This window comes from Phalaenopsis equestris, unplaced genomic scaffold, assembly GCF_001263595.1.
Source record: "Phalaenopsis equestris unplaced genomic scaffold, ASM126359v1 Scaffold000632, whole genome shotgun sequence".
Classification (NCBI taxonomy): domain Eukaryota; kingdom Viridiplantae; phylum Streptophyta; class Magnoliopsida; order Asparagales; family Orchidaceae; genus Phalaenopsis; species Phalaenopsis equestris.
The window spans coordinates 16,702-30,046 of record NW_018165072.1 but is presented as its reverse complement, the minus strand read 5'-3'; the positions used below and the strand labels follow the sequence as shown (position 1 = coordinate 30,046).

At 34.1% G+C, this 13,345-nt stretch overlaps 1 protein-coding gene across 1 annotated transcript in view; it reads left to right on the top strand.

The window, feature by feature from the left end:
* The window catches only part of LOC110030022 (squalene synthase-like), a gene marked incomplete at its 3' end in the record, with an annotated part of 42,506 nt that overhangs the window by 25,484 nt on the left and 3,677 nt on the right, over nt 1-13,345 (top strand). Inside the window, 4 exon segments of the mRNA XM_020732559.1 lie at nt 3,040-3,183; nt 3,286-3,390; nt 3,627-3,773; nt 5,116-5,191. Coding sequence (XP_020588218.1) covers nt 3,040-3,183; nt 3,286-3,390; nt 3,627-3,773; nt 5,116-5,191 — 472 coding nt within the window.

Below are 13,345 nucleotides of genomic sequence, written 5' to 3'. Positions count from 1 at the left end.
CTACACGACACCTCTACCTGTTCCTCTTCCTACTCTTCCACCCGACTCTACTACTTTTGTTGAGGATATACAACCAACCCAACATGAAGTCCACATTTTAAGAATTGTGTGTACGCTAGGAGGAAGAAATATCTTGAGTAGGTGAAAGACAACATGCAAAGACAAAATTGCTCAAAAAAAAAAGTCGAGTCCACATTTACCTAAAATTTCTGGTGAGTTACCCCCTTCCTCCTCTTGTACTAATGATAATGAAAGTGATACTAGATACTCAATTCAGTAGTATGTAGCTTATGAGAAGCTATCTTCAGCGTATAAAGCGTTTGTATTTAACCTTGATAGTGTACAAATTCCTAAATCCATTCATGTTTGAAAATCTAGAATGTAGGAAAGCAGTGAAAGAGGAGATTCAAGCACTATAGTATAATGACACATGGATTTTTACTAAACTCTCTCAGGATAAGAAGATACTTGTATACAATTGGGTGTTCAACGTCATATACAATGCTGGTGGGAGTATTGAGAGATTCAAGGACAAACTTGTTGCAAAAAAGTTTGACATGATCCTATATGATTGACTATCAGGATACCTTCACACCAGTTGCCAAATTGAATACTATCAGAGTTCTCCTTTTAGTAGCAGCTAACAAAGAATGAAGACTGTATCAACTTGACATAAAAATTCCTTCCTGAATGGAGATTTGGAAAAAAAAAGTGTACATGGAGATACCACTAGGATTTGAGAACGATTCCAACAAACACCATGCATTCAAATTCAGAAAGTCTCTCTATGTGCTTAAGCAATCACCAAGGGTGTGGTTTGAAAGATTTGCTAAAACTATTAATCCAATGGATATTCTCCAACTCAAGATAATCACACATTGTTCATAAAACACACTCAGAGATATAAGATTATTGCATTGATTATATATGTGGATGATATGATTTTTACTTTTGATAATGAAAGATAAATTATTAAAATAAAAAAGTGCTTATTGCTGAGTTTGAAATCAAGGACATTGGGAACATGATATATTTTCTAGGTATGGCAGTAGCAAGTATCAAGAATGATATTGTTATATCACAAAGGAAATACATCATAGATCTACTAAAGAAAATATGGATGATTGGATGTAAACCCACTGATATTTAATTGGAATCCAACAAGAAATTTGATAGGGAAAAAGGAAGTATATATGTGGATAATAGTAGATATCAAAAGTTGGTAGGAAAACTCATCTATTTGTCACATATTGGATCGGATATTGCTTACTTTGTCAGTATAGTGAGCCAACACATGAATAGTCCAAATGAAGAGCATTTAAAGATGATATACATGATTCTGACATTTCTCTAGAAGACTCCTTGTTATGGATTAATTTTTGAGAAAATCAGAACCGAGAGACGATGTTAGTTTGGTTGAGAAACTCACCTATAGAAGGTCTAACACAGGTTACTGCTCATATGTATGGAAAAATCTGGTTACATGGAGAAATAAGATACAAATAGTTGTTTTTAGAAGCTGTGCAAAATTAGAGTATATGACACTTGTCTTGGGATCTATGAAGGAATCTAGATTAAAATATTAAGAGAGCCGAGAGAGCTGGGATTTACCTCCAATAGGCATATACATATGTTTTGTGACAGTCAAGCAACATCAATATTGCTACAATCTTGTGCATCATGACAGGACAAACTTATTAAAGTTGATAGACACTTTATGTCTAAAAAGGTTAATGGAGAATTATACAACTAAGCTACATCTAGACACACCAACAAGTCACTCATGTCTTCATGAAAGCTCTTTCTTTAAGCACTTTCTCAGAGTTCAATACCAAGTTTGGTCTCTACAACATCTACAACACTGCTTGAGGAGAGTGAGGAAACTTGAGAAGCTTGAGGTGGTGTTTCCTAGCATGGAGTGGCTGACTATCCAAGATTTTATGGGATATTTGATATGAGATCAATTTGGAAACCTCTTAATTTGTGTTTACTCTATTCCCATTTTTGTTTATTTATTTATTTTTATTAGAATTGTTTCTTTTCCTAATTTAGGTTAGATATGTTTTATAAGTTTGTAAATTAGGAGGGATTTGTTTCCCTATATATTTTAACCTTTGCGTGAATAATGAAATCAAGCAATTTTTTTAGCTCCAAATCTGTTTTTTAACAATAGTTGTTGATTATTGTATCATATGCCTCATTATCTAATTCTTTATGTTTTTAAAATAATTTCTTCTAAAAATATCTTACGTAATAATTAATTTTTTTTAATATTCTTTTGATGTTTGCATCACTAAGACTTGTTATCTTCTGTTATAATATTTCTTAGTTGACAAAGTATTATCTTAGCTACTTTATACATTTCTTGTTCTTCTTTTATGCCAAGGCAGTTTTATAAATCATCAAAATTTATAACTTTTGGTTGCTCAATACCGAATATACAACACTTCCCTTATTTATAATCATTAAATACCTCAATAGTATTTAACTTTTACAACCTTATGACCATACATTGGTTTTCCTTCTATATCTCTTCACCCACCACCAAATCTCTTTTGTTATTGTAAGATCTATTTCTAGGCTTCTAAATTTTTTCGATTATCTTCTTAATGAACAAACATTTTTATCACACGATAAGTTTCATTCACCGGAAAAATTACACTTCGACTCGTAGCAGTTTATCTTTAAAAGATTAAAAGTTTCTCAGTTTTTAAATTCCAACATCTTATCCTTGGAAAATCATTTCTTATAATCATTTTTCTTGCACTTCTAAGATATACATCATAAGTATCTTACGCTGGGTGATCAAACCTCCTCATGGAATCACCTTTTAATCTTTTCTAATAGATTTCAAAAAGAAGTATATATGTTATTTGGTCACCCAAAGTACTTCACTTTTAAAGGTAATTGCTTTGCTTATTTGGATATCAATATTTATTTGCTGAAATTTTTATTTAGCACCGAGTTTATAGTGATTCTTTTTATTTAATTACTCTTTTGTTTCCTAACAAATCAAATCTGAATTTGCTTCCCCTGCAGGTCGTGACTGTTGATGATTATGATGAATATTGCCATTATGTGGCCGGTTTAGTTGGGCTTGGACTATCAAAGCTTTTTCATGCTTGTAGAATGGAAAATGAGGCTCCAGAATCGCTTTCAAACTCAATGGGTTTGTTTCTTCAGGTCACCATATTTCACAGTTTGGTGTATTTCATGCTTGTAGTGTACGATCACTTTTGGGAGTTGTCTTCTTAATAGCAGCCATTTTCATGATTTTACATGCAGAAAGCAAATATTATAAGGGATTATTTGGAAGATATAAATGAGATACCAAAGCCTCGTATGTTTTGGCCTCGGCAGATTTGGAATAAATATGCTAACAAACTAGAGGTTTGAATGTTTTGCTCTTTTTCTTTTTCTGTGGAAGTTTTATTATTTGCCAGCATGTTAGTTTGATATGTACTTTTTGATCTGAATGCTATTTTTTCCAGTTCACTGCAGTTTTTTGTAAGTGTAATTTTGACTTTTTAGAGGCTAATATAGTTAGCATGTATTTAAAAGCTCTAGAAACTAGTTCGTCTAAATTCTCATGGTTTAGCTTTGAAATTTTTTGCTCTCCAAGCCAGGATTTCAAAGATGAGGAGAACTCAGTAAATGCAGTGCAATGCTTGAATGACATGGTAACCAATGCTTTGGTTCATGCTGAAGATTGCCTCCAGTACTTGTCAAATTTGAAGTCACATAATATCTTTAGATTCTGTGCCATTCCTCAGGTACGCAGAAATTTTTTTGGTATCTTGGAAAGTTGTTCAAGTTGATGTGCATAGTTTCTAAGTAAATCCTATGAGATGATGTTTGCTCGTGGCTTATTTTTTATTGTAGTTCTCTCTTTTTCATGAATTGATTTGATTTCTTGGCGTCTGATGTTATTTTATAAGCTATTTTTGCATTTGTGAAAGAAGATGGTCTGAGATTGTCTTCAACTCAAACTCATCAGATAGCCAAGCTCATCATAGTCTAGTTGTTATAAGGGTAACATTCCTAAAAGTTGCTGCTAGAACAAATCATAAATTTGCAATGTAAACATTCCTAAAAGTTGCTGCTAGAACAAATCATAATCACAAGAATGAAAATTGAAAAATTTGCAATTTCTGTTGGTGTCTTGTATGCTTTTATCTGAGATCTCCCTTCAACTTGTATTTGTAACACGATTCTACATTAATTGATTTATGTACCTTCATACCGAGTTTAATAAAAAAACGTGTTTTACTTGGTGCTTTCATCATGAAATTGACAATGCTTGGATGATTATTTAATAAAAAATGCTACACTTTTGAGTTTAATTATGCACCGTTACACCTTCATTGTGATAAGGCTACTCAGCATGTAGTCTAGTGTTAGATTACATTAGGGTTTTTGTGAAGAGCAAAACAAGAACCCAGTTGGATGCCCCTCCAAATGGCCCACATTGGTTGCAAAATCATCTTTTTGTTGCTTGGGTAGTCGGTTTTATGTTTTAAAAAGTGAATATTCTTGTGGAAAGAGACAGTGAATGGAATCAAATTAAAAAAAGAAAAATTTTCTATTGACCATGTTGCTTTGAAATGCTATCTTAATTGAGAGCACTACCAGTTTAGGTATTTTAACTTGACAAATTTGTTGTTTTCTTCACATTAGGTTGCTTCTAAGAACTCATGAATCAGCTCATCGTTTAATTTGAATTGTCTTATGCTACTTCAATGATATGGGAAAATGTTTGATTATAGTGTTGATTGCTTGAATTTTGTATTTTCCTCAATACCACACTTGTATGATTTGGCATCACTCAAGTAATACCCTTGCACTTTGTTGAGGCAATTGTTGATTATAGTTCTAATAACCAAATTAAAATTTTCTAATCTAACATTCGTTGTTTCTATCATTATTGTGATTAATCTAGCATCAGAAAACTGAATTTATATTCATGCATTGCCTGTCAACCTCCTCAAACATCTCCTTTTTTGCATATTTTTCATTCATTTTGATATTACTTACTGTTTATAACACACTGATACTTACTAATTTTGCTTCAACACGGCAGTACTGAACTTGTGTTTAAATCCATGATTGTGACAGATCATGGCGATTGGAACTCTAGCTTTATGCTATAACAATGTGGAGGTCTTTAGAGGTGTTGTCAAAATGAGACGTGGTAAGAAATGAATAAAATTCTTTTTTTTTTGTATGATTTATTACTGTTTTTTCTTTGATCAATCTTTTTCTTCCCTTTATCTTTTTTAGGGGTTATCTGGAGTGTTCTAAATATAACGGTTTCTGAATTATAGATCATTTAGTGTCTCATCTTAACACTGACAAACAAAATGGCTGCATAATTTTTACTAGTTGGGATCCCACACTCAGCAGATTTGCCTTGGCACTTGCTCCGGCCTCCCACTTCCATTCCACCTTCCCAAGCTTGCTGCATAGATTCAACCTTCTACCTTTCTTTACTTCTTTTCATTGCCACCCCCTGAAGCCTTCTCACCAATCCATCTGTCTACTGTAATTATTCTACAATTATTATTCCTCTGTTTTGTATGTTTTTTATTAGAAATTCTCTAGGATTTTATAATTACATCACACATATTGGAGTTAAATTCAACTAATTCTCTCCAATTCTCTTCATGATATTAAAGCATTATAATTTTGTCCTAGTATTATCATAGTCTACAACTTTCATCACTATATTACCTAGAACTTGGAAAGCTTTATTGCATAGATATTCTTTCTTCCTTTCAAGTAATCTTCTTATATGTAACCTTTATTGTTGTAGTACCACGATCATGTAACCCTTATTGTTCCACCGTTTTCTTTTTCTCTAATTTTATTTTCTGTAATTACTATCTTCATCACTACAGGTGAAAATATTTTCCGTTATTACAACTATCATTACTAAATTGTTGCAAATTGTTTTCATTGCTGCTGAATTCATTGATGCATTGCCACATTTTTTTTTCTTTTCTTTTTTAATTACATCACAATTTTCTCTCCATGGATAATGGAAATAATGCTCACATATCCTTGGTCTTGAGTTCTCATGGAATTAAGGGACAATCTCAATCTAAAAGGAGAGTTGCAAAACATTTATTCAACATATTAAATTAATGAAAAGAACTTTTTAAAATGGTCACAATTGGTTTGCAAGTTTTCATAGGGAAGAAGATTATTGTGCCATTTATGAGGCACAAAAAGAAAACCTGGTTCTTAGAAACACATGAAAACATCCAAAATATGTATTTATTGACATTCTCACGTTTGCAAGTTTTCATAGGGAAGAAGATTATTGTGCTATTTACAAGGCACAAAAAGAAAACCTGGTTGTTAGAAACACATGAAAAACATCCAAAATATGTATTTATTGACATTCTCACCAAAGGATTAGTAGGCACACTTCGAATAAATGACTTTCATTCAGTTTGTTAAGGGAGCTTTCAAAACAACTGCATAATTTCTTCTAGTTGGGATTCACATGTATAAATACCTTTGCCTGGCTTCCGCTTTGTGCTTGGTGACCACTTCCATTTTGCCTTTTCAGGCTAGCTCCGTTGATTTTGCTTTCCACCATGATCCATTTTTTCGTAAGTCTATAGATAATTGGTTGTGATTCCTTTAAAAATATGGTTTGAATATGAACTCATTGACTATAACCGCTCCCATGACATCTATGAGTACTTCCTTTTGAGATTATGGACCATGTGATTTCAAATTAATTCAATTTCTTTTGTTATGTGTTTTGTTTGAGTGAATCATTTAGAAAAAAAATTCAAGCCAGTTTAGAAATATAAGTAAAGTCAACCTAGGAAAATTTACATCAATTTTAATCATGCATTAGCTAAGGAGGAATTCGAGATTTTTGAATTTAAGCTTTGTCAAAATGAGATCATACATGGCCTAAAAGGCGCTAACAACTTTTCATATTGTTATAGGAATGGTTGGATTGGGGTGTTTATCGATCTTTACTTGATTCAATATTTCCTAGGCACAAAATGTAAATGCCAACTTGATTCGAGTGAAAATATGCAAGTCAATGAAGTTTGGATGCACACTATAGAGGTCGTGCAATTTAGGTTCATAGCTCCGGTTAGCTCATATACTTGTGAACGCAACAACGGCCAATCTTGTGTCCTAACCCCGAATGGCCATGTTACACATTAAGACAGTGTATCACATTAGTTTTTTAATAGTAAAATATATAAATATGCTTTGTTTGTTTTGCTTATTTTGTTCATTTTACATGGGTGTGGGTAGATAAATGTCCTCATGCTTTACACTATATTTTCTCCTACAATTAGTTTTCATAGTTTTGGCTTCCTTTATTTGTTTTTGGATTTTTTAGCAATGATAATGTGTCCAAGGGAAAAAGTAAACTTTTTTTTGCTTACATCTTACTCTATGCACCGGGCAGATGGGAGGTGATGATTCACTTGGAGGTAAAAGTTTTTCAACCCACCCATGTCCCTTTCTCTTTATAGGCACTTTGGAGGTAACAATACGTTAGCAGGAGAAAAATTCATCTTCTATGCTACTTGTTAAGTCCCTGTAGGCACTTGAGAGGTGATGATGTGCTAGCAAATGTTTTTGACACTTGGCTTCATTGTTTCTTGTGGGCACTTAACGGTGATGATGCACTTGAACACAATGTTATTTACCCCTTACGTCCTTATTTTTGGGACACTTTGGAGACAAGTGTCTGCTCAACGTAGAAAGTTTTTTGCCTATCCCCTTCTTGCTTTTTGTGGACACTTCAGAGTTGATAGTGCACTTGATGGAAATATTTTTTGTCTTCTTTCTTCCTTTGCTTGCTTATTGGTATATGCGATGACATTGCACCCGTTTGCTTTGGTCGTTTAGGAGCTCTTGTAAAAGGAGTTTGTGGTTAAAGGCTCACTTTATGTTTAATGGAGTTGTGTGGTGTGCCTTGTTCCCTATAGACGCTTGGTAAAGGACTTTTTATTTAAAGGCATAACATATGATCTTTAAAGTTAGTTCATTGCTTTCTTATGAGCTCTTTAGAAAGTTTTTTGCACTTGAAGGCCAAGCTTTGTTAGTGTCTATTTTCTAGGCACACTTGCTGTATGAAGCAAAGTAATTTGGTTTGTGCTGTACTTGTTTGCTTGTGGATGCTTGGGGCCTGAAAGTAATGGGCTCAGGCAGCAAGATTTTAGCCCAATTCTCATTTGTGTGTTTTCCTTTTGGTTTGAAAGATGGTAGCGGTGAGCTCGAGTGGTTATTGTATACTACAGAGTCGGTTAGTCTTCATACTTAATGAAATGGCGGTGGTCCTTTTATACCTTATGGAGTTGGATATTCTCTATATATTTGGCAAAGTTGAGTAATCTTTATATATTTTGTGGAGCTGGTTAATTTATGTGTGGCTTATAGAGTTAAAATGCTTTTATATATCCGAAAGAGTAAATTAGTTTCCATGTATGATGCAGAGTTTGGAAATCTTTATATATCCTATGGAGCTTCGAAATATTCTTAAATCCTGGATCCCTCGTTGGGTTGTCTCTAGGAAGAAATTCCTTAAAATTACCCCTTTGATGATTAAATTTGATGAATTTTGTAGCATTTGGGATTCGTTGGAGTTGTATAGGAAAACTTGATATGAATGCTCGTTAAGATTCGTCTTCCAGTTGCAAGTAGAAGCTCTTGTTGGCTTTTTCCTCTTTAAGTACCCAAAAAATTTAAACTAAGCCAAAGTTTCTTCATTTGATGTGCTCTTGGGATTTTGGCTGTATAGGCTAAAGCCAAGTTAACATTCAGTTATTTTGAGAAGTTTGAATGTGATGTGGTGGATAATTATTCTCTTAGATGCCCACTTTAAATTGAGGTAAATTGTCTTTATAGAAAGGTTGCTTAGGTTGAAACCTTCAGCTGTTTCCTTGTAGGATGTATGATTGTCCCACATGGACTTGATTTTCAACTTTCATGGATGTATAAATGAGTTCATTTGGGTGTTGCAGCTTGGACTAATTCCTTGACAATCATAACTTGGCACAATATGACAATATTGAACAAAGAAGTTTGTTAGGGGCTGTAAGCTTGGAAAAAAGCCTAGCAATTTCAACTAAAAAGGATATATGGCCTAGGTTATTACCATCAGTGTCACAATCTCACTTGCAATTGATTTAAGTTCACTGAGGTATGACTAAGCTAATGCCTGGGTGACCAAAACCTTTCTAACGATCGAGTTAAATTCATTTGATGCTATGGCCTAAGTTAATGCGTCAACAATCATAATCTTACCTTGGATTAAATTAAGAAGTTTGCTTGGGGTGTTGGCTTGTAGGTCAATATTTCATCGACCAAAACCTTTGTCTAATATGTAATTTGGAAGTCCAGTCATGGTTGTGGTCTAGAATAACTTCTTAGTGACGATAAACTTTTCTGAACAATGAAGAGCATTTACCTTTAGGAATTTCCTTGATTTTACGTGAAGTGATGAAGTTGAATTTCCTTTAAGATGTTTACAGAACCAAGCAGTAAATTTTCTAGTTCATAAACTGCTTTTAGTTGTGGACGGTTTGTGCTTTCTTTCACTACTCTTTGATAATTAGGTATACACTGAAGGTCTCATTTGTTAGTTTGATGCTTCTAGGTGATGCCCCTGAGTGGAGCAGTCAAGTTTTATATGCAATGATGTTGTTCCATGAATGAAGTAGTATATATATTATGAGGCAGGCACATGTGGATATTGTTGGAGATGCGATCGATTTTGTTGACTATGGGTTAATAAATTGGCACTAAAGTTGCATGAACTGTGGATATGGCTAATTCAGAAGTGGGTGAAAACGTTGCATGAGGGGTTGGAGATGCGATCGATTTTGTTGACTATGGGTTAAGAAATTGGCACTGAAGCTGCATGAACTGTGGATATGGCTAATTCAGGAGTGGGTGAAAACGTTGCATGAGGGGATGTTAAATGAAAAAGTTGCATGAAGGGTTGCTAAAAGATGCACGTAAAGATTCTGATTACATAATTAATTGAGGATTGGCTAAATTAATTGCGTGAATAGGCGTATTTTACATGGCCATTTGAGTAGTAAGAGTCAAACTTGCATGGAGAGATGTTATTCATGTTGACTCGGTGAAGCTTTTATTTTGATGCCATCTTAGTGGTCAATGATGGAGTAGCCTTAAGCACATTCCATCATTTTTTGAATTGGGGTAACAATTGTGTAAGTTAACATCATGGCACTCTTATTATCTTCAAAATACTATTGAAATGGTGTGGTTGACAATGCTGAGAGTGAGATGTGTTTGATTTAGAAGTGGGCAAAGTTATATGAAGAGTTCTAGGTGATGTGTTAAGACCAAGGAGGTGGTGGAAGAAATATATGAAGATTTAGATGCATCAAATGTGTTACAATTTGAGGGGCTAGTGCCAAAGCTACTTGTAGAGGTGTTGATAATGTTGATTGAGAAATAAGAAACAAAGTGCTAAAAGAGGTGTAGACAATAAAGCTATACAACGGGAGGGCAATGTTGTCATTATTTTGATGACATTTAGTAGTCGTTGATGGATTAGGCTGAAATACTTGCCACTTTTTGTTAGTATGCACCTCCTTTCTCTTTGTAGGAAGGGAGCATCCTTTGTTTCCCTAGCCCGTGGTGGTTGGTGCCTGAGTCTTCTAGGTTAATAATTGTAAAGGAGTTGCCCCAGTTAAATTGTGAAGCTGGCTGATCTTTTTCATGGAGATGCACACATAGTTTTATGGGCATGTCAATCAATGATGGTGGGATGACTTCTTTATATGAGCCAAATTTTTGCGTACCGAAAATGGTGACCAATATTAGTTGAGTTTTCGTTGTTGATCGTCCTAATCTTGATATAACATTCATTAGATAACTGTGTAGTTATCTCAAAGCTCCATGTCATCACGAAATAGGATTAGCATGGATGGTATTTATTTGATTTATGATACTGTTTACTTTCTAAGAAACATTTGTTGTCATATGTAGGATAGTTTTTGCTTAACTATATATCATAAATCAAATCAACACCAGCGATGCTAATCATATTTCGTGATGTTTACTTTCTAAAAAAACATTTGTTGTTATTTTGAAACTTGAGAGGGAAAAACTTTCTTATTCCTCGATCTTAAAATTACAACTATTCTCATTATATTGAGAGTAAACTCTACGGCAAACATAATTCCTACAATTACATTTTACCAAAGATACAACAACCACATTAGGCAAGAACTACAAAGATACTAATAGAGAAATAAATGATGATAAATCTAAATAGGAAATATGTAATGAGTGTAGACCCAACTTTGGTCATAGATGTTGTAGACCCAACTTAGTGTTCAAATCCATGAAGCTGCTTGGATGGAGAGATTTCGTGAAGACATCGACAACCTGTTTTGAGTTGAAATGTAGATTAAGTGAATAAAGCCTCTATTGACCTTCTCAAAAATAATATGTCTATCAAGCTCAATATGTTTGGTCCTGCCATGATGTACAAGATTTTTTGCAGCACTAATGACGGCTTTGCTATCACATAATATCTTTATGTGATTAACCGTGGAGTTCCCAACTCATTTAGTTTCCTTTGAATCCACATTCCTTCACAAATTCTCAAAGTTTGTGCTCAATACTCAAATTCTGCATTGTTTCTAGAGACCACTGCTTGCTTCTTGCTGCTCCACGTGACAAGATTTCCCCAAACATAGGAAGAAAATGATGAGGATATAACTTTGCAAAATAATGAAAATTGGGATGACATGAACGATAATACTATAACAAAACTTAACTCTCAACAAACTAGGAAATAACAGACTCAGGAACATTGGAAGAAGTTAGCGAATGAGACACTCTTATGTTAAGGGAATTAGTTTTCTTGAGTAGGTATAGACCTTAATGCAATTTAGCACTGCCAATCTCTTTCCTAAATCCACCACTTGAAATTCACAAGAGTTTAGTAATGCAGTTCAAGTCATGAGTAATCTTGTTGATTGAAAATAAGTTGCAATCTAATTGAAGAACATATATCACAAAAGAGAGCCCAATATCTTAATTCCACTTTTCCTTTTTTAACAATCCTATATTGAGATCTATCAGCAAGTTTAATAAATCTGGAATAGGTGAACTTTTGGTAGTTGGTGAGAGCATGAATATCTCCAGTCATGTGATAAGAAGCACCCAAATCTATTATCCAAAGTTGAAATCTCTTATTGTTAGCAAAATAGGAGGAAATTATACTTTGATGTATTAAGCTGGTAGGCTCCTCGGTTGTGCCCGAAATATATTTCTTCAACACCCCCAGTTCTTTAGTGAGAGACTAGGTTCAATTGATCCTTCAAAAGAGGGTATATGCTTCCTCCATTGCCCTAATTTTCAATATGTAGCTTTTCCATGTAGTTTTCAACACCTGCCATTGGTGTGACCAGTTTTCTTGCAATGTTCACACCAAGGATGATTCTTCTTTGTCTGACTCATTAGAAGAGTTGTGTGAGTACAATGCAGAACTTTCAATCCTCTATATGACTCCACATTTTCTGCCATCATGAGCTTCTTCCAGGTTTCTTTTCTTCAAATTTCAACAAAAGCTTTGCTAGTGGTAGGAAGAGGCTTCATTCTTTTGATTCTTTCTCTCACTTCATCTAAGCTCTTATTTAGACCCAATAGGAACTTGATTATCCTCTTCTTTTCCACAATTATTTTATACATCATGGCATATGAATGACACTTCTATACATTTGTATCATACATATATAAATGTAACCAGTATCTGGATAGTGTGTTAAAGTATTGAGTAACACTTAACTTTTCTTTTTGAAGCTAATACAGTTTTGGTTTCAATCTCAAATAATTATTCATTATTTTTTGTATTTGAATAAATTTCACGAACTGTTTTCCAAATCTCCCGTCCTATCCTGTAATGTAAGAATTTTTCTCCAATTTAAGTGGTCATCAAATTGATCAATCAAGACATGATCATATGATCCTAGTTCTTTCATAAGCTTTGGTTAAGATTAGTGAGCTCAGGATCCATGCCCTCTTCCATAGGATTTTCATTTTTTCCTTTTTCACAAATGTACATAAACACGTATTGGGACTGTTGAAAGAAGTTATGATTGTTGAGTTTATGGTTTGTGATGAAGGTAAAGAGTTTTTGGGCTAGTTGGACATTTCTGGTCTCTAATTATGAAGTAACTTCTAGTGTAGAGCTAGATATCTTCGTGCCATAATTTGCCATAAGCCATATGCACGCTTAGGATCGAAAAGAATTCCTGAGAGTGGTGCGAGATGAAGAACGACTACAGTGCTTGCCTGGGAAGGATGAACTAGAAAGGCA